The 22,933-nt window shown below is 36.0% G+C and overlaps 1 protein-coding gene across 3 annotated transcripts in view; it reads right to left on the reverse strand.

Moving 5' to 3' along the window:
- The window catches only part of LOC100377951 (E3 ubiquitin-protein ligase PDZRN3-like), a 105,044-nt gene extending 82,601 nt beyond the window's left edge, over nucleotides 1-22,443 (reverse strand). For 2 of the 3 annotated variants that reach the window (XM_085497022.1, XM_078006116.2), the window contains exons 1-3: nucleotides 21,623-22,443; nucleotides 20,814-20,897; nucleotides 20,015-20,116 (exon numbers count right to left, since the gene is read on the reverse strand). In XM_085497022.1, coding sequence (XP_085353148.1) covers nucleotides 20,015-20,116; nucleotides 20,814-20,897; nucleotides 21,623-22,330 — 894 coding nt within the window. In that variant the 5' untranslated portion in view covers nucleotides 22,331-22,443. The remainder of the gene's footprint in view (nucleotides 1-20,014; nucleotides 20,117-20,813; nucleotides 20,898-21,622) is intronic. The other variant, XM_085497021.1, reaches the window with a different exon arrangement.
- Nucleotides 22,444-22,933: the final 490 nt, after the last annotated feature.

Below are 22,933 nucleotides of genomic sequence, written 5' to 3' on the forward strand. Positions count from 1 at the left end.
TTTTTCATCATTTTCTAGATTCTTTTTATCATCTCCATAGAGACACCAGTTCCGATGGAGTAAGGGGCAGGTGGTACATTATAAGTTGAGTCCCGCAATATTTCATCAATAAGCTGCATTATTAAAACGTTCTCTACAAAACTATGACATGCATAGTTTTAATGAGCATAAAATCATCGCTAAGGGGTGAACCATTAAAAACTCTGGAGGAGGGAAGCAGTAGCAAAAAACAGTGCAAAATAATTTTTTTCTTCACTAAGTTTTGTGCTTATTATTATTCAAAGATAAATTTGCTTTTTTTGTCCACTATGAAATATTTTCCCCCTAAGATTTACAAGTGCACATTTTTTCTGTTCTTTTATTACTGATCCCTACAGATTTCTTTTTCCATGGTATTTCTTTAATATGCAAATTTTGTTTTCAAATTCTGCCCCCCCCCCATAGTTTCAAATGGTCTACCTTTATATTGAACATATCGTTACGAGTTTTGCACCCATCAATTTTTGATTCAGTTTTTCAGTTAGCTTGATAATCGATTCTTTCATACAAAACATATTTTCGCAAAATTTCCAATATGGCTGCACTAAGTTTGAACAGTGAATATTTTGTTTCACAACTGCACTTTTATTGTTCTTGTCTTGTTGAATTCAATAGACAGTAAAGAAATCAATAACCTGCCTCAAGCTAGAAACAGTTGAAAACCAACATAAAGCACAACTACACACAGAAAATCTAATAGCAATATTTGCAATGACTCATCCAATCACAATCAAGACATTATTTTCATTGTGTGGAGAGTAAAATATTTATCATTAAAAAAGACTATATATACAGGCAAAATGAAAAAATGATGTAGAAATATAGGTCAGAAAAAAAAAACATGTAACAGTAAAAGTAAAACTTCTTAAAGCGAATACTTTAAAATTTGATAGTTTCATATCAATGTAAACGTCTGTTTTTTCCTCAATAAATATTACTGTCAATTTCCACTACTATATAATTTCACTAATTGTATATTTTAGGCATTTTAAATTCACAAATTCTTTACTTGAACAATATATTTTAATATTTTCTGGTAGCAGATTTTCAGATATTTTAGCGATAGAATCAAAATTAAAATTGGCGAATACAAATTATTTTGCATTTCTTTCATTCCAAGCCATAAAAATAAATCTCTTCATGCTAAGTGAAAACAAGTAATATCATGAGTGAGCTTTCAAAAAAGAGTTATTACCCCAAGCAAAAATATTGGCCCATCCCTGAGTTTAAGAGTTTGGAATACCGGTACATATTGAGGAAACCAGGTAACTTTTAATGTAATCATACTGATTATTCATGCCTCATTGCAGTCGGCTACTTTAACACTGCCGAAAAGACAATCAATATGTCTCAGCTAGGAGATGAATACCACTGCTAACCGAACCAGTGTTGTGGTACGAGCAGTAACCATCCCCAGACTCTTTAAAATCACTGTATTTATTTATTTATTGCTGCGTACCACACATTACCCTCTGGATGGTATTTTTCATTAATTCAGGGACATACTGACTTGTGAATATAATCTCAACATGGCACTGTCAAAAAATCATTAAAAATACATTACCTTCATAAAGTGGGATATTTCATGCTAAAATAAATTGCATTAAACAAAACTAACTGAACAAAACACTTTTGGCAAATAGCCAATCGGATGGCCCGTTACAAATCTTTCTACAATCACCAGGTGATGAGCAAATCCCACCGGGAATCGCATGACAGATCTTTGCAGCCACTCAAGCCAAGAAATATAATTTAACCGTAGTCTGCAGGACCGACCAATCAGAAAAGGAGTCATCAGTTTTAACTGTCAACAGTAAAATACAACTTTGGAAGCTGACTGGTGTTTGTACGTGTGACACTTCGATGAATGAACATTCTTCAGTCATGGCGCTACCCCTACACTACCATAAAATTTGCACAATAAGCAATGTTGTCCCTACATAATAATGAAATTCTAGGCTTAGTACTGGACATGCTCTGTCAACATAGATACATTTGAATACAAAATTGTATACCCCAAATAGGTTTTCAGCTTTTAACATATAAACACACACCAATGAATAAAATTACCGTCGAGAATTCGGAAGTCGCAAATTGTGATAATTTATGAATTTAAGCTTGCTGATTGCAGACAGCCCCACCTCGAATCATGCTTAACACCCCCCCCCCCTTAGAAGTGATACATTCCAAAAAAAAGAAAGCTTGCTTTAATACTTTGCTATAGTTGTACCAAAGCCAAAATCAGCTTCTGAAGCCAAAGGTGGAAAATCTTAAAGAATTTACTGGATTTTAATGATTCTACTTGAATGGAGCATTTCAAATAAAGAGGCAAATACCGCTGACAGTAGAGGTGATAGGGGAGGTCACGTCCCTGCGTTACCCTATCTTGAGACACCTGCAGTGAACACAATGATGTCAGCACAATGGCCACGCTAAATACCAAGGAAAACACTTCATTTGTTACACCATTTGACATCATATGGGGCATTTTATCGATGGGAATTCACAGCTTTCCAATAAACTAAATGGAGATACTGACAACTATTAGCCCAGGTGCAGGTTTCAAACTACAGAAGTTCAATCCATGCCGGAAAAAAAAAAAGTGTTTACACAATTTCCAACCACCCTCTGACTTTGTTTCTGCCTTTGGGAGTATCCTTTCTATATCTCTTATCTAAACTACAGTGAGAATTCCGAAGTATCCACAGGGAAAGTAAAATCACATGCCCCAAATAAAGTAGCAAGCTTTGAAGTTTCCCCCATGTTTTCATTTAGCATGTAGTCTTTTTAACCAAGAGATCTTCCAATACTTCATACATTGCTGGCTTAGGCAAAATTGTTTATTTTAGTCTATCCTATCTAACTGGAATTTTAAAATCTGTATATGATTGTGGGTAGGGCAACATTAACTATTTGTAAAATATTTCAAGTATAAATTGTGCTGGGAAATGTTAACAGAAAAGATATAAGCTTTTCAGCGTCCAGAATTCTTCCTATGCTCATTGTTTATTTACAGTAAAACAAAGCGTTGTTTAACAGCTGACTTGGAGACAGACACACAGAATGCAGCTTTGGAACCATTGGATACAAATATTCACAGTATTTGTGCTTTTTGTGTTTATTTTAATAAGAGGGGCTTTGAACGGATTAAGAGATATTCTTGTTTTCAAACTGAAAATTAGTTTGTGGTGGTGGTACAGGGATCGAAATACCCTGGTGCACACTGCACTATGCACATAGATTATTAGCTCATGCAAGTAAACTCAAAATATAATGTGCACGCTGTGCATGTAGAAATTAACACAACGTTTTCTCATATTCATTAAGCCTAAATTAAGTTCAACCAACATTGTGAGACAACTAAAAAAAATCATTCTTTCGTGATTGCATCAATCGAGAACCCATAAATTTTATTTAAAATTTAAAAATGGTGCATTTCACAAGTTAGTGCAGGTAAATTTCAAATTCAACATGCACACTATGCATGCAGAGAAAAAATTCTATTTCAATCCCTGTGGTAGTAGTAGTGTAGAAGTGAATTATCTCTCCAGGGACAGATGTGTGATTTGCAAACAAGCAGAGAACTGTGGAAACCAGGTGATTCCCCTGTAATAATATTGGTACATCCCTTGATTTTAAAGACATACTGTGAATTACTTTATTTTTCGCTTGGAATTAATTTTCGCTATTTTCGCTGAAGGAATGATTCAGTGAAAATAAAATCCAGCAAATATACCTTTATTCCTATATTTTACATTCAACTCATCAAAAATCAGTGAAAATAAATTCCATACAAAACACCAAAAAAGTAGTTTCAGCAAAAATTAATTTCAGCTAAAATAAAGTATTTTACAGTATTCAGCAATAGACTTCAGGATGCAAATGATCACAGAGATTTCATTGAGAGTGAAAGAACACAGGACTTGTTATTTTCCCCTCAAAAAGAATAGAAAAGTCACATGGCAGTCTCAATGTAAACGATATCTCGGCAGCCATTGTGTCTTGAAGGTATACTGTAAAACACATCTATTTAACTGGCATGTTATTTTAGCTAATTTAGCTAATCTGTAATCTCGCTAATTCAAGATATGGCTAATTTATAAATAACGTACAATGTATATTATCACAATGAGATTGTTGGAACTTTAGCTAAATTAGAATTCTGTTAATTCATAAATTGCGTCGAAATCGCTAAAAAAGACATGTAGATATTTCAACGTGTTTTACAGCATTGATAGTTTGCAGCAACATCACAAAAAACATCCAAATATTGGAAAATTTAGCTATTATCATCCTTGTACAATAAACATGAAATGAACAAGTACAATTTTAGAATGGTAACAATTCTGTGCTCAGAGAATATCATAGACTACAATAAATATCAAGGATTTATTCAACATACCATAGAAGTAATCAGACTCTCTATGATCACATTTTCCAACATACAACAATGAAACAACCATTAATTAAATTAAAAGACCTTGTAGGTTTATAATAGGCCCTGAACAATAGAGATGATTTCCATTTTAATAGTGAGCTGTTGTTGACAGTTGTAAACAGCTCCTACAAAGTTATGAACAAGTCATTTTTCTAACGACTCTTAGAACACTGCGTAGCCACAAATTGGATATAAATGACTATGAATATTTATAATTTTATGTCACAATTACGATATCGACAGTATATGTGCGAAGATTTTGATGGAAAGTCAAATAGACAAACTGAAACTCAATAAGGAAAGAGTAAGAACGCAGTCAACTAACACAGGGATCCAAGGAAGTCCTCAAGGAAGAAGTCTTAAATTAAATTTGACGCAAAACACAGACAGTTTTAAGTATCTATTTGTACTTTGGAGAGCCATGTGCAAAATCTGACCCACATTTAACATATCTCACTCAACACAGTTTCTGTTCTATCAGAATTCACACAAATAAGGTCAGACAGAAGTTGTCCAAATCTAAAAATTCCTTAAAAAGTGATAGCAAATAGTCTTCTTATTCATTTTTTTTAACAGTGATTCACCACACTGCAGTTACCATCACCATACTATAAAAGCACCTTGAAAGAAGAGAAAATTACACCATTACTGAGTTCTTAAAGCTTTCAATGTATGTCTATTAATAAACACAAAACAGACTGGTTGAATCACTAACATGTGGAAAGCAGAGCAGTTCTCTGGTAGTTTCTAGCTGTACAACTATAACCTTTTGAGCATGAAGTCGACCATCGTTCCCATTCACGAAGTAAAATATCACATTTTTTGACAGATTTTTTCCAAAATTTCATCATGACCTGCAGGTAACAGAAATTATGACTATTGGGTCCAAAATGAAAAAATGAAATTATAGAAAATTACTTAAAAATAGGCAAAATGTAAAAGAATATTGGCGGGAAAAATTGAAAAGTTAATTAAGTAAGACCAAATTGTGGGATGCCATGTATTTGCTTTATTTTCTGCACATACACTCAAAATAATGACAGGTTTGTCTTTGATTAGTCACATTACAATATTGTAATTGCTCTAACAGTAAATGTACAGCAGTTGTTATATCATATTACATTAAATGCACTTTTTGGTATATGTGCTTTTCTATTAAAGATGCACTTTTAAAAGAGCAAATACTGTATGTTTGACAAATATCTTATTTCCTACACTAATTATTTTTATGTTAAGAATTAAAATGAAGTGAATTTTTTTTTCTTTTTGTATTATATTTATTTTTTTCTACGTGATGTAATTTAATATTCAACTAACTGGGAGGTATTATCACAAAGCATGCATATAAATGATCAGAGCCTATATGAACAATGAGATTAGGTGGTTTTCATGAATATTTCCATAAAAATAATTCTACATTATGATCCATCTTGATTTAGAAATGATGTAATAAAATGTGGTCTATCATTTTTCTCCACTGTACACTTGATTCTGTAGTGTTTGAACAGAATTCATTTTCAATTCTGCCAAGTAGCAACTGATAGCATGTTGCCAATAGCAACAGGAAAACACTTTTCTTTTTTTTTTTTTCCTGGGGATTTCTCACTCACTGAGGCAGAAAGTCAAATTAGTTGTAACACGTTAGTGAATGAATTGAAGTATTCAATACCGTGGCAAAAAAGGGATGCATAACACAGCGAGGTGATAACTAAACGCCAAAGATGTAGGATTGATCTGACTGAAACGATGTGCATGAAATCACAGATTACACAAATGTGACTGCCTGCTTGATCTGAACTTTGCATGCATGACCGCTGAGTGCTTCTTATAGTGCATATATTTTACCTGATAACACATGTTAACTGGCTGTGATTCCGTTTTTCAAATTATAATATCATGATGCATAAATAGTTAAATAAAATTTTGCAGAAAATGTGTTATTATTTTTATTGTTTATTTAATTTAAATGTTTTGTATTTAATGTTTGTAGTAATGCAAAATTCCAAATTTCAATTATTAATAATATACACATTATTACCAAACTAGTAATGATAAACTATAATATTCCCCTACATCAGTATTTAAGTGTAAGGAATGTTATAATCACAACAACTCTGGCGAGTCTACAAATTAGACAAACAAAAATTGGGGATTCAATTCTCAAAATGAGGTTGTAATGCATATTAGAAAAAAACTGCCTAATTTGGCAGGTTAGCTGGTTACCGAGGTAACAGAATTCAATAAAACAAATTGTGAGTCATCAGATTGGTCCATTATATCCTTAACGCTACTGCGAAAAAAGTGTGAACATGATGTAAATATAGCTCACAGGGACATTATACACAAATCTGCCTGTGAAATCAAATTTTGAGATGTTTGCATGACCGTGTGCATTGCAAGCTGGTAATAGAAGAAAAACTGCGCAAAACAAACATGAGGAGGAAGAGTGGGTCATACTGGCATAAATATTTTAAAACACTATTTGCAATGTGTAGGCAAGGCTAATATATGCATAAAGCGAGTTACTCAATCCTATCAAGAGATGCAATCACCGTGACAACCATGATGGATGAGAGTTTGCAGGTGCCACTGCTCGTTGCTTATTATAGCAATTTACACAGATACCTCATCCAAATATCTCCTGGATGAATAATAAAGAAATTAGACTTCATTTCACCAATCATATCTTCCTTTTTATCTTATTTCCTTGTCCATTGTCATTTGAACGTCGATCAATCACTCTATGATTGATTAGACAGGCCGGCAATAAGGGTTAATTTCATCATTCATCACGAAGTAGGAAAGTCCAAATTGACACTGCGCGCCATTGTTTGCACGAATACATCATCTACCATAAGAAGAAATAACAGGGAATATTGACGCAAGCAAAACAAACAGTTTTTACAAAAGTCTTTTTCGGAATCATTTAAATTTCTCCTGCTAGCAGCAAGTTTTTTTTCTATTGGAGCCATTGTTATATGGAGTGAAGCATGTTGGGAGAATCATGTCTACAGCCAATCAATTTTTGATAGGAATACTGAATGGTAGAGTACTCATTCATCTCCACTAGATGCCTCTGGGTTGGATGGATATCCCAGGGATACCCCCTCCTACTATGTGCTTCTTTACTCATTCATCAGTCAGCCAATCTTCTAAGTAGACCTGTTTTACAACCAAGTTGTTACAACAAAAAACCCCTGCTGTTCGCCTTACTACAGAGTTTCCAAACACTTGATGACTAAGTAATTTCAATTTTCTATAAAAAGTCAAGTACCTAATTTGTTTTTTTTTACAACAAGATGAGACAATATCACAAAAATTAATTTCCACTTTCACAGGTGTATATTATAATGTTCCAAATTTTACAATCTTAGAAACAAGATGTCTGGTTACCATGAAGGTAATTTTTATTTTAACAGGACTGTGTGAAGTGAGTGGAACGTCAACACGAATTAACAGCGGATATGACTCAGATTTATCGCAGTGATATCCAAACTAATTGGTATGAGGAATGTTTGTGGCTGCTCACAAATTGGACAAGTAAACTACAGGAACATGCAATGAAGGGTCTAATCACCACATCTGTTCCTTTAATTTCAGCCTAACACTCTGTATCTGGACAAGATTATACACCCTGCCAAACATTTCAAAGTTTCATTTGATCTCGGATATTGGAGAAAAGGTATCCTGTTGAGGCACCACTTCAAAGACATACCATCGAGACAGCCTAGCAAACATAATCCAACCCTATAATACTGTTAGTTGCCACTTTCTCAACCATACAGAATAGTTATAAGTGTCGGCAAATTGTCATTCGATCTTTGTTTTGTCTTGCTGAGCATCTTAACTTTGGAGCCATTCTTGAGTATTCCTACTATTGGTAAATAAACTGCTTTTAAGTGTCAAAGTGCCGACACATTGCTATGATTCAATGGCTTAGATCACATGACTAATTGTCGTCTATGATATTATACAATAAAGTCCCTGGTTCATAATGGTCCAAACTGTAAACATCTTGGTGAAAGTTTTCTCAATCACTGATTTTAAATACTGCTCACCAGGTAACACCTGATCATATCGTCCCAATCCCTAGCTGTTCTTAAGCAGGCTGCGATGATCTTTGATCGACAAATGCCTGCCTTCTGCAGCCTATAATTCCATGCCCCGGCTAAAGATCAAAGTGGACAACTACTTATCCCAGACTGCATAATATACAAGGCTTATATAAACAGTAAACAGAAAGCAGACAAACAGACCTTTGCCACAAAAGCACTTGAAGTTGGACGATCAAAGAAAAGTGCCGAGAAAAGCCGCAATGGGAAAACAAAAGTAAATTTGCGTATTAGATAAAACTAATCCACACTGTGAACAGTGGATAATAGAATAATCCTTACACTATCAGACCATGTACTCAATCCACCCGACAAGGTGACTAGCTAAATTATGGTATAATAGTTTCCAATGATCATTGTGCATATTGCCGTACTATTGTGCCAGTTGCCTTCAAAGAGAGACCGACCATCCACAAACTACAACACTATATTATATAAACAACACCAACATGTTGAATATGGGATAACGTTGGCACACAGTCTGCGCACACCTCTACGTTATTTCCCCTGTTGAGATTTACCTTCCACTTTGCAGACTTTACTAAGTAACGTAAGTGTTGCTTACATGGCCTTGATTGAATGGGTAATACCCAGCTCTATACACAGTTCCCCTTCGCAGAGTCTTCAGTCGGCATCCTCTTTTATAGCTCCTAATTAAACAACTAAGTTACCTGCGACGTCCTCACTGGTCAGCAGCTAGCCAAGCATAATCGCAACCATGGAAGGGCAATTTTCCCAATATCTTCTGTGTCAATTAAATTTTATAGTTTCCTTGTATGTTTCTGGCACACAACGCTGTTTTTTTCTCAAAGATTATTTAAGTCATCGCGATCCACTACCACTAACTCCAATGAAGAAGGATCTGAAAGGCCCCCTACCCCCTTACCAAATAGAGACTAACTGGAGGAATCATTTACAGCAACCTAGGGCTAGAAACGGTGATTGTAATGAGTGTTTGTTTTTCTGTAGTCAATCGACTGTATAATTCTTTTGTACATAGTCTTTAAAGCCCATTAGAAGGTTGGGAAATGAACAAATTATAATGCATAGTACAAGGCTTCAACAACTAGAGAAACTTATTTGAGATGAACACTAGTACTTTAAAAATATTGTAATAACATTGACATAGTAAGTCATGTAAATTAGTTACCAAAACATTTTCTGAATAAACATAGTGAAATTTTTTTTTTTTTAATTACGGATTTTAAACCCAAAATAGTAGCCTCAATGTTTGCCTTATTAGTAGTACACCTAGAGGTACCGTATTTGGTTCATTAGAAACGCATCTCAATTAATGAGTAAAAAGGCCTACTTTGATCAGAAACATGCTAACCTAAGTGTCGCGCTCTGACATGACATTTACATAAAGGGAAAGACATCAATCCCAGGGATTGAACCATGGCATTTACTACCTAGTAAATGTGGAATTATATTATTACATCATGCACGCAAGCATACATGCTTTAAACCACTTAATTTTCGCTCCTAGGAATTCTTTCGATTTGATGGTATTCATGAAGTCAAAATTTTGCTGAAATTTAATGTCAAAGGCTCCGAACGCTACAACACTACAAAATTTGTTGATTTTCACTGACTTATAAAATTCCACCCAAAAATTTCTTTTTTCATAAAATTAAAACAGTTTACACTAACTCTAGATAGTATTGGCAAAGAAAACCTGGAGATAAATCAGCCAAAGAATAGTAATATACGACAGATTGATAGTAATTTACATATACAATATAAAAATTATCCCAGGGAGGACAAGCAGTTTGTAATTGTAGTAAATAACATAAAACCACACAAACACTGTAGGGATTTCAATGGGTCCACATCTCACCAATCAATTTTCATAAAATATTAAAAATGCCTTTGGACATTTTCACCTCTGGGAAGTGACTTCAACGATGCATAACAATCAAGAAAACTGGCAGCTGTCTATACTAGAAATACATCTTTGCGGCAAAAAAAATTATAATTAGGAATAAATTCTGCAGAAATCAAGCACTATGATGATGAAATATCCTTGATTGAGAGAAGAAACAATTGTTTTTTGGGAGGGGGGGACTTAATGATGTGAAGCAACAATGATGACATCATTGATCAACCTTCTGCCTTCCTTTCTTCATCACAACAGTCTAGTTGCTAAGCAACCATGATGATAAAAGGTCAGATGGCACCACATAACTATGAAGCAGGAAGGCTGGCATCAGTGTTGTATATTAATATCAAAAGTGTGCTTGTACGTGTCTAGTTTTACATATAAAGCAAATTAACGTCAAAAGAAAATTGTACATGTATCGTATTTTAAATCATCTCGCCAGACATGCCTTTATTGTGTAAATGGGCTGTACTGAAAATGGGAAGTGATTGCTATCTTCGGCATTGCGTGCCCCGCAATTGGCAGAGACAGATGACATCACCTACTTTCATGACATAACACAAATGGAATGAAACACAATACTAGAAAGCACTTCCCCTTCATTCTGTGCAAATCAATCTCGGATCAGATCTGTCACCCAGGCACCCTGAATATCCAACTTGTCGTTTTTATTAATGTTCGTCTTTGATCACAGCTAATAGGGTTGTCAAACAGTGGTGCCACAGAAAGGGTTCCTTGTGTACAAATTAAACTCATCTGAGAGGGGAGGGGAGGGGGAGGGAGGGTTACTCCAAGAAAAGCACAAATTCAGCACACTGAATAATTCAAAACAGGATTCTATTTCACAATGTTATGAATTAATATTTTAATTATAAAAAATTGCCAAAGTGAGAGTGTTTATTTTTTTAAGGAGTACATACTGCATAGGAATGAATGACATACATAAATCCACCTCTTTTCCCATATACTGTAAAATGGTTAATTATTCACTGGGTTTTAATTTTGCTTATTTCGCTGACTGGAAAATGTGCTAAATTAAAACCTAGTGAATATGTAAAATTTAGCATAGAACATATTATCTAAATGATAAAAGCGTGAATTTAAAACCCACAGAAAATGCCTGAAATGGTAAAACAGCAAAATTTAAACCCAGTGAAAATTAGTCATTTTACAGTACCTACTGGGGCGGAACTATTCACGCAGTCACTGTCATCAAGCCACTCATAGGGAATGCAAACTGCCAATTACAATTTCAAAGTACATGTACCACCCTTTTTTTTTGGTCTATGAATTTGATTATTTTTTTGAAATTTGATAATGGGCGCTGTAGATTACTCTGACAAATATGTAATCACCAAACATATTAATAAAATTTACATTGGGTATGTGTGTATATTACGATTCAATTTGCTCTGACCACCTGAACTTTTTTTGTTTGATATGACAGTAAACTCTCTTGATTAATTTGAAAATAGAATTATTATACAGAAACAAATGTAATTTTTTTTATCAGTTTGAGACCAATTATAGTTGAAATGAATAATGCCATTTGATTACATTAGTTGATAATGTGGATATAATTTAAATCAATTTTCAAATTTATTGACACAGAATGACCGACTGTAGTGCCTGAAATTGCTGAAAACATAACCAAGATTGAATTAGAGAATATTCTTGGCATTTCTAAGTATTCATTTGATGTAGAATATCATTGAAAACAAGGATGACACTAATAACGCACAACTTAAATTTCCACATAAAATTTTATTCCGTTCTGATATTATTTAACTTTAACAATTAATCAGTAATTACACAGTATCACAAACATTGTTGGTTTTCTGAATGAAATAAATCCCTTGGATCTCATTCTGACTGTCAGTCTGTGCGTAAAACAAACAATTAGAACTTTATATAAGAGTCAATGTCCATAAATCGTGGCAAGCCTTTAAAAGATACACAAAGATGCAGTTGAACATTTTAGTGAAATATTTGGCATAGTTTGGGAGACAGAATAACCTGGTAGAGAGGTATGTGAAGTAGGGACTCTAGGCTGCTGTCACTGGCGTTATCTTCAGCACCGAGTGTTGATTGGTACGCCTACATACCTAACCACTCGTCAATCATTAATCATAGACCGGGGCACTAATCTGTTAACTCCCAGTGTTATTTTGTCTAGTTGATGGGAGTGGATTTGGTCATGGTACCACACACTGATACACGTGGCACACACTCACGAACTCTTTCTGCAGTTTACAAACTCAAGCACTTCTTTTGTTAATCTATTTTTACGTTGTACTGGTTAGGCACACTTACCCAATGCCACACACACTGACAGCCAGCCACAAACCTCTCATCCCCTCCAGCAGGAGTCACTCTGTCTAAAAACACACAAAGCAGTTTTCACCTATAGCCGTAAACATTCAAGATATTTATTGTGCTTTAGGATAGATACCCCGTTTGTCGAAATCTTGATACGCGGGACCCTCCGCGGTTAATCCTGCCTGCAGGGCAGGGTTATAGAAACTGGACAAGTGGCCCTGATTTATAGCTTTCATCTCTTACACTGTTATGGCACCTATAAAAGATAAGTGACTGACCTCTGACCTTTTTTCATCCAATTCAGCCCAGCATTATTACCAACTCACGTTTTCGTATTAGAAGTCTCGTTTCGACACAATAACCACCGAGTAACGAGTAAATACTTTAAACTAAGCTAGAAAGAGCAAAAACAGCCGAGGGAACGATTAAGAGGACCCCACTATGAGTTGCTAGGTGTGGGTGATCAGATAGCAATAAATCTTTTTTTTTCTTTAATACGCAAGACGTGATCACAGGTAGAGATGAAGGTTAACTACAGGTCATCTCAAGGTGTTCTTTGTTGACATGGACGATTTTACAGGATGGCTATATTTACATCCGTCTCAAAACAAAGACAGGTCATTACTGACATGAAGATACGCCAAAACACATGACTGTATCAAAAATGTGAGTCACCACTGCTTTCGCATGGCTTTACACCATCTTTCTTCCTCAAAATAGTTTGAAAATTCAAATTTTCTGGATTAACTTGTTAAATAAACTTTATTTTACTAAATCAAAACAGAAAATCCATATGGTAACCATACCACTTGAGTTGTTCAGAGAACTGAATACAAGGAATTACCCTCAATTATGACCTAACCAATCAGGTAACAGCTTAAATATTTACTTGGTATGAACCAATCACAATTTGTCTACTGTAAATTGCAACACACATCAAATATAAAATCCATTTGAAGAAAAAAAAAACTCATTTCACATAATTATCTTTTTTTTTCAAATATTCATCGGTTGGATGGATGAATGGTTTTTTGACAATGAGAGTAAGACAGACTTGTCTGAAATATCAATTTATTCTTTACTTTGGAAAATAAATGAAAAAAATGCACAAGGGAGTACTTAACTGCCGATGTAATGATATAGACCAATATGGTGGACAAATGAATTGGTATAAAAAACGTCAGTTCAAGTAGAAATGATATTTATCAATACAGATCAAATACATAGTTTACACTAAATTTCAAAATGCCTGTATGTCTACATTGACTTTTGTGAACATTTCACAAAATAAATTTCTCCAAAAAAAAACCAACTATAGATGACCTCATTTGCAGTTGATGAAAACGATGTTATTATCATCATAGATCACAGTACTGAAATCCAGACCATAAAAAAAAAAATTGCAATTGGCGATATCACTGGGGCTAAACTTAATGGCCATACAATCCAGTGAATAGTAAACGCAATATATCTCTTAGCAAGGACTTTAAATGGGAAGGGTTTAATTCGTTATCTCTTTTCGATGGTTACAAATGTATAACAAAGGTCTATTACCTCTTATCCAGAGTGTAACCAATGTCGGGGCTTTCAATGCCCGCCTTGGTAATGACACTTCAGCGCATACCGCAAAGCATTCACTAAAAAGTAAGAAAGTCTTTTGAAGTGTTTGTTAACCTCAGTGAATTTTGGGCAAAACAGGAAGCGGAATAACTACATCACTCAGTACAGTATTGCCTTACACCGTACATCACTCAGTTTGCTCCAAAATGCACTTCCCTAATGCCATTAAGTGCACGCAATTAAAGCCAGAATTGTCATACAAGAATATTTCAAATTAATATTTCAGTGCAATTCTAATGATTTTTTTACGGCTCACTGGAAAATTTGCAATTATGCTACTTTTTTTTTAATGATCATTAGATGAAAAGAATATTTGTTTCCATGATACCCAAATCAAAAAATTGCCTTATCTTTTTTTTTTTTTTTATAGATTCCTGTGTTAACGCTGCATCGTAAAACGCAGTAGCACTGATAAGGTTTAAAATTTCAATGACTTTATTGAAAGTGTACAAGATAAAATTGGGAAATTTACAGCAGACGCAGTATCGGTAATAAATAGGTATGAATATTTAGCAATCAGCATCAACGATATGTACGACAGAGACCGAATAAAGTAATCCACGTCCACCAACATAATATACATGTAAAATAATCCATAATATATAAGTTGTATGCTCTTGTCATTTTTAGAGCCAAGCTTTACTCCTGATATGTGCCCATTATCTGTCTGTATTAACAATATTAATAACCTGTATCAGTCTGTTTATTGGTTGGCTGCAGTGCTATTAAGCATGACCGTGTGCGCAAACAATACCGATTCAACACTAATCCGAATTATAGAAAGCGAAAAACTTTCCGAAATGAAAGGAAACACAGCAGACAGGTGCAGATTTACGAAGGAAATCCCTGAATTAAACTAATGAAAAAAAGGGTACTTGATTTTGACAATATAAGACAGGGTTTAAAGGATTAAGATTGCTTTACCCTCCAATTCTATTATAATTGGCCATACAAATAAAAATAATGAAACACTATTTTGATAATAGCTACCTGGATGCTTTGTTCTCAGAAACACATTTATTTGTTCATGCTTTTTTTTTAAATAGAATCCCAACCTTGACACTGAGCGTAAGAGGTTGAATATTTGTAATTAACTTAAGGGACAGGCCATTAATTTAAATGGGGTACTTTTTTTTAGTTCTCAGACCATTGTACTAATAGGAATTTTTAAGTTGCCTCCTACCAATTTTAATCTGATTCCCCAATCCCTACCCCATCAACTCACCACCACACCCACAAATAATTATTGGTTCAACCCTGATTACTCTCATCGTCATAGATTTAAATTGTGTATGTAAACAAGGATATAATTTTGATTTTTAAGAGAAAGATTAGAAATATATATAATGTGTTGTTATGATTCTATCTATATTACTGGTGTAGTGAAAAAGGAAACAAAGGATCTTGCACATCCGGACCAATCATCTCCATCACATCATCCGGCAAACCCAAGCAAAATAACAATAGAAATCAGAGACAATCCATTGTCTTTCCATCTGTTACAGCTGCACAAGGAGCAACTCGTCAATGGAGAAATGTCTGCCATTTCCGAATGCTGCGATGGCCTCTAGCACTCCAAAAGAGACAAGTACACCACTGTTAAGTGAGCTAACCACCTATGTCTAACAATACACAGCTTTTTACTTGATTACAACTACAGAGCTTTTTTTTTGATATCAACTACTCGAAACTCCAGTGAAAGGACCGGGCTACGTAAGTGCCATTTTGTGTGTATCAAATATAAAGGAATTGCTACAAATAATGGCACCCTGCTTGCGGACTTCCACTACAACCAACAGCCATTGTAATTTTATATACCAGTTTCCCCTGGAGGCTTCAACATTATAAAAGCAGGGATAAATGACTTCTAAAATAAGTCCTCGTTACTGTGAGCCACACACCAAGAATATTGCGTAGTCTAGCAGCAACAGAAATACATAATACACACCGAGATGCCGAATATTTAAGCTTTATAATTTCTATAGGAAAAAAGAAAAAAAGTGCTCACGAAAAAAATTATCTCTCAATATTGAAATTCAACATTGGTGTCATATTGTACAGGTCATCGCTAATAAATACTCTTATATTTGTTGTATCTAATGCAGTTAACGGGATTATGGAATTGCAATCAGTATGTTACTTTTATTACTATTCCACATGTCAACAAAAATAAACACACGAAAATACAGACTGAAAAATTACATCCTCATATCACACAAAAATTACCAGCATTTTAGCGAATCAAATAAAACATAGACACAAATTTGAGAGTAACACTAACATCATTTTCATCTCATCCAACTAACTACTTTATTTTAATGTAACTATGGTGCTATTCTTTTGTCAGACAAACCTTTCTCATTTTTAAATTTAATAGAGGCCGAGACCCACAGTCTTTATGCTGAATGCACTACTTTACAACCATTTCAATTACTGCGTTGTAATTCCCCAAGTGGGCCGAGTTTTGGGAAAAAAACAGTGGGGCTACCTGTCTGTGTGTGTGTGTATGTGTATTTGTTTGGTGCCTGGGGCTACCTTGTACATGCATACGCTTCGTTTACAATATATTCTTTTCAGAATTGTCAAATTCAGTTTTTGTTCAGTTTTTCAGTTGTTGTTTTTTTTCTCTGTCTGAAATTGAATATGTACATTCCAATGTACATTCCAATCTGTGTTGTAAATGAACAACTAGGTCATGTGACATGCAAAGTTTTCTAGAAATCAAGAGAGAGAGAACGATGCGGCTAATTTCCATACTGATTCAATTTGCTAAACACATGTGATGTCCTTGCGCCTTGAAAACTGAACTTCCCCCCTGTGTGCGTAACTGTGAACCAGATATCCTTATTTTACACAAACATGCTTTATTTTTTTCTGTCAATTACAGCAGTGTCAGTGTGGTTGAGAGGCTTTCCCAGGAAGCTCAGTTTCTCCATTCACCTACAGCTGGTGTGTCACCTTTGCCCACAATAACAAAGGTCAGTGAAGACCGTCTCTGGCGATGAGTCGACTCTTTGCGGTCCCTGTCGTTAGGTCAACTCCTTGAATTGTACATCATTACAAAAAAAAGACAAGCACAATGTCATTCATTGTCGTGACATTGGTGACAACTTTGAAACTATAAATTCCTCCACTTTGTATGTATGAAATAAACACAATAGGAAGCGAAATGAACAAAACCTGCAATTATAACAACAGACTGTGCAGTTCTGAATGTACCTGAGAAAACCCGATCATTTTAGTGGATCACCGATACACCTGTCTAGACACAACAAGATTCTGTCGCTTCTTTTTTTCTCAGTGCGGTCACTGCACACAAATGTTCCAAAGAAGAAAACAATAACTAAGGTCGAACAATAATGTATGTGTGAATGAAAGGTCGGATTTACTACATGTGGTGTTTGGTGAAACGGCAATGATCAGCCAGTGATCAGCGGGTAGATCAAAGAGTTTGCTTCGTGTCAGTCAGTCCCTCCTAGGGTAAAACAACAGACTAGTACTGATACAGTCCCAGCGGGGAGTACCACCTAAATCATTATCATCCCCAAATAATGAAGAAAGCTGGTCCGAACACAGCGACCGGCTTCAACAAAAACACCTTGAAACTACAAATGTTACCGCAAAGTAGCCGACACTCTAAAAAGCAGGAAAAAAAGAACAAATCCTGGATTTTGAACTTCTGCCAAACTTTCAATTTAATGTCTGGTTTCACATCAAGGCACCCTTAATGATGGGGGATAGATCTAAGATACTAATTATTTCAACATTAAATCAGCTGTTTACCAGTACGAACCAATGAATACAAACTAATGAACTGTCTCGTTACTAAGCCTCCATTATTCATTATCCAACTTGACGTCTTACGTCCAAGGCGGTATAACTATGCGGTAAAATCCAAAACACCTCTCCCCCTCTCTTCCTCCACGCCACTCCAACAAGGTTATTATAAACATATGGGTATAACGGTAGTCATGGGAGCAATACAATGTAATGTACACCTGAAAATGTTGGATTAAGATTTCAAAATCTGAGGGAGACCCAACTTGCAATTTTATCTCACTGTTTACGATTTCGCAGGAATTCTTCAACTTTTAATAATATCGCTTATTGCAACATTACCTTTCTGTTTACAACTTTGCTTCCCAACTACTTATTGCTCTACCATCAAAATATTTCACACCTGAGCTTTGATGAGTACAAACCAGTGGGTCAGTGCACTCGATAAAAATAGCTAAAGCATGCTCACCGCAAAATACACACATAGGATTTCAATCAGGTGTGTGGGACTCCCTTAGTTGTTAAAGGGCTTGACTGCAATATTTTCAAGGCATGGCAATTAGGGCAAATGACTGAGTTAACATGAGATGTAGATCCCTGCCATTCACGTCACTTTGTTCCAGTGTGTAGTATTGTTCGTAACATGCATTTGGAACTTTTCAAGCATTCTTATATGGGCCCAGCTTGATAGCCGAGAGTTCTCAGCGGTGCATAGCAGTGACCGGGATTGGTGGATAGGGTTTCAATGCAACCCGAACCTTACAGAAGTGTTTCCAGTGCCGGTATAACAGAAACACATATATTCTATTACAGACCGATAAAGTTAGCATACTTATCAACAATTTGTCCAAAAACAAACTTAATAGGAAAACGGTCTGGAACAAGTAACAACTGAGCAAAATCGGTGAAGCGGAAAAATTGAAAATATATCTAACTGTGAAAACAACAAGCAAACTGTACACAACTACTGATCAAGTAAATAAGTTTTCTTATCCCATACTTCCGGTGTTTAGCTTCAGAAATTTTTATCTAATTGTGTTTTGACGACTGAAGTTGTTATGAGCGTATTGCAGTGTGTAAACAGAGGTGCACATTGTTAAGAATGGGCCATGCTTCTATTTGACTTGTTACGCCTCATGAAAAGATCCTGAATATCTACAACAGGGAATTTGAAAGCTGAGATAGGGAGTTTACTGTTCTAAGCTGACCTTTGCCCCTGACCCAACTCACTCCAAGAATTAGTGGTTGTTTGTTCAGGGCTATCACAAAGGTGTTAGGATAAATATGGTGATGTCATGACTTACAAAGCCAAAATGTAGCAATTCTTATTAAAAAAAAAAAGAAATCACAAGTTGGCGTTAATGAGTGAAAATGACTGTTGGTCATACACATTATTCCGGGTGTTATATGTTAGTGTTTTGTTTAAATGCTAATTGACTAAACAACAGTGATATACAATGACTTTGTGGAATTATGCCAGAAATTAATTGAACTCTAATAAAACAAACATAACTGTTGGGAAAGTTCAGCAAGGTTGCTCCTGCCTCCCAACTTGTACAAATAAATTGGACATGCTGGGCAGGAGCTGCTTCATCATCATCATCATCCCAGCAAAGAAAGATACAGACAATTCCCCATGGAGTGAAAATGGAAGAATTTTTAATTTCCATTTGAAACTACTGAATAATAATTATGTGCATTATGAAATCAACGTATTCAGTTGGTGCAATTGAATACAAATAATATAAATACTTAAAAGCAATGAAGTCTTGGTGAGTCACCAACGGTTGGCCCTTGGAGATCACAGAGAAACAAACTCAAATGTACCTGTATAATGCGGTCGTTCACTTTGAGCTTGCCCCTGTCTGCTGGACCGTGATCCGTAACTCTGGAAACAACAATTCCTTCAGCAGGCAAAGCACCATCAATCTGAGATTGAAGTAAATACAAAATATTTTTAATATAACCATTGTGGGTATAATCAAAGGAAGCAATTCAAGCCAATACTATCAATTGTGCTATAAAATGCTGAGAGCACACTCGCTATTTCATGAATTGTAATTTTTTAAATAAAAAGAACAAACGAGATAAAACGGTGAATTATTTGGAATTATCAGAGAATAATTGCCTATTTTGCATGCCACTAATTACGGCGTAATAAAACACGACCAGGGTACCAAGATAGGGGGAGTTGAGTTGGGAGTGAGGCATTGTGCGAGTCTCAACAATACAGGGTTTCATTCATTACTGCTTTATTCACGGTGTACAAAGACATCAAAGTGCCTACTGTAACAATGCTTTAAATGAAACCACTACCAATGAGGAAAGCTATCAGCTGGCAAATTTCTCTTCTCTCAGCCACCAAGAGTATCGGAAGCGGTCATCCCAAAGAGGTGTGACTGACAAGGGCCCTGTGTGTATCAGAACTGTTTATTGATACAATTTGTACCCCTGTAGTTTATGGAATTTCGGATAAAATATCCTCACCAATTATCTTGTTAGTAATTTCTGTTTGATTAAATTATGCGCAGTCAATGCACCGTCACATTACATACATTAGCAAACCAATGTGCATTAACAACCCCATTTTGATTTTTTACATATTTATTTTTAATAATACACTCACCCGATTTCCGCCCATTATATTGAAACCCAGGCTACCATTTTCTCGTTCGAGGGAGATCGACATTGTCGCTTCTTCACAAGGCTGCTACACAGGTGACAGACATACAAATAAATAATGCCATAAAGTAAGACAATAAAAATATGAGCATAAAAAAGGTTCAAGGTACATAAATTGCCCTGGGAGTTTGCAACGCCCAAGGGCAACACTGCTAAATTCACAACAAAAATCCGACGTACGATTGTCACAGGCACCAGGTTAAATTAAATGGACAAACTGCTTCGCCACAGTAATTTGTCGACTGGGTTAAACCATGATGAATCGTTCACAGAATATACTTTATTTTCGCTACGCATGAACGGGCGGTTATTCAAGTGCCGGTCACAGTTTAGACATTCACGGTGAAGAACGTTTTGTTTTGGTTGCATAGATGCGATCGCACGAACATCAGAGTGCTCACTCACTCACTCATTCACTCAAAAACGTTATAATTAAAATATTCACATATTTATGAATGAACAAATAAACTGTATCTTTTCCTAAGCCTTGTCAGAACTGATGGCTTTCCTACGTGACCAGCAATAATGAGTTCAGAGTCTCCAGGAAGTTGGAGTTGACCCTGGCAATGTAAAAGTAATGCAAATACCTTCCCTAGTGCATTCACCCCGCTGGGGGCCTCGAAAATATATCCCCAAGTTCTGAGCCGCCTGCGGCATTTTTTTATATAAAGAGTGAACATTTATTGTCGCCGTCATGATAGCCTACTACAATATGAAAACAAATTGATGTTGATTGTCCTGGTTTTCACGTACCTTTTCCGCGCTGGTAGCCCGTTTACTCAAATACTGGATCTGCGATTTGTATTCATTCAATTTCTTTTGGTAGCGTAGCGCTTGCATGTGAATTTCGTTTTGCAAAGTAGCCAATTGGACCACAAGCGACTTCTCGCGTTTGCTATAACGAATGGCCATTTTCTTAAGATCGTGCTCCAAACTGACCAGTTTGACCTGTTGCGAGGCGACATGTGCCTGAAGTGCCTTCAGACATTCGTGTCCGTGTACGTCACGGCACAACAGCGTTAATCCACAGCCGTTCTTACACTGACCCACAGGTCTATATTCACATGTTTGTGTCTCGTGCTGTAGCTGGTCTTTGATATTCAGCACTACTCGACAGCCCTTATTGGAGCACTGTATTGGCAGGTAATCACAGTCTTCTACATGCTGCGATAAATTGTGTATTTTCACCATTTCGTTGCATCCACGTCGGTGATATTCACAACGTACTTCGAGTTTCTGAATTATATTCCTAAGCGGCAGAACGCTGTTCAGTTCCTTGGGTGAGAAATTCTCGCATTTCAAGGGGCAGTTCCCGTTCTGCACAACCCATGGTAGAACACACGATGAGCAAAATACATGACCACATGGCGTAGCTAGCGGATCCTCCAATACACCCAAACATACACTGCATTTCAAATTTTCTTCGATCGTTTCACAGAAACGCTCTATGTCATAACCCATGGCTACACGGGTTGCGATGAGCACACAGTTCCACGCTGGGCGTACGTTACTGGCATGAAGTACCGTACAATCGCTGACACTGCCGGCAGCTAATGCTTACGATTGTGTACCTTTGCTATGAATGTATTCGTTCAAAATACTGGAGACTGGATACGTACGCAGTGGTGGGCGGTGCTACGCATTTGAAATAACCATACGTCAACAGTATACAAACTTGTCATCTATTTCTCGTCGATGATTGGCTAGCACCTAATCACTTCAACAGCGTCGGCACGCTTTGTTGTTTTCATAGCCCGTTCTCTGACTGTTCATACAGGCTCCACGAGTACGACTCTTCTCAGTTGGCTCAATGGTTGGCTTCTTCAGTGTTTATTGATAACGCGTAGACACACAATATAAAACGACCACGTACATAAGTTACCACGTACATAAATTCGCTTCCAACGAAGAATGTATCAGGTCATTGCGCGTATGTCCGTGGAGCTAAAAAAAAAAGCTACAGGGTCTATCTAGTATGGATGTTTTCCTAGCTAATGGTGACCATTTCCCATACCAATCGCATACACCTCCGACTAGTATATTACTATGTCTGAACATTGACGT

Source organism: Saccoglossus kowalevskii, chromosome 3 (genome assembly GCF_978046115.1).
Source record: "Saccoglossus kowalevskii chromosome 3, keSacKowa6.1, whole genome shotgun sequence".
Classification (NCBI taxonomy): domain Eukaryota; kingdom Metazoa; phylum Hemichordata; class Enteropneusta; family Harrimaniidae; genus Saccoglossus; species Saccoglossus kowalevskii.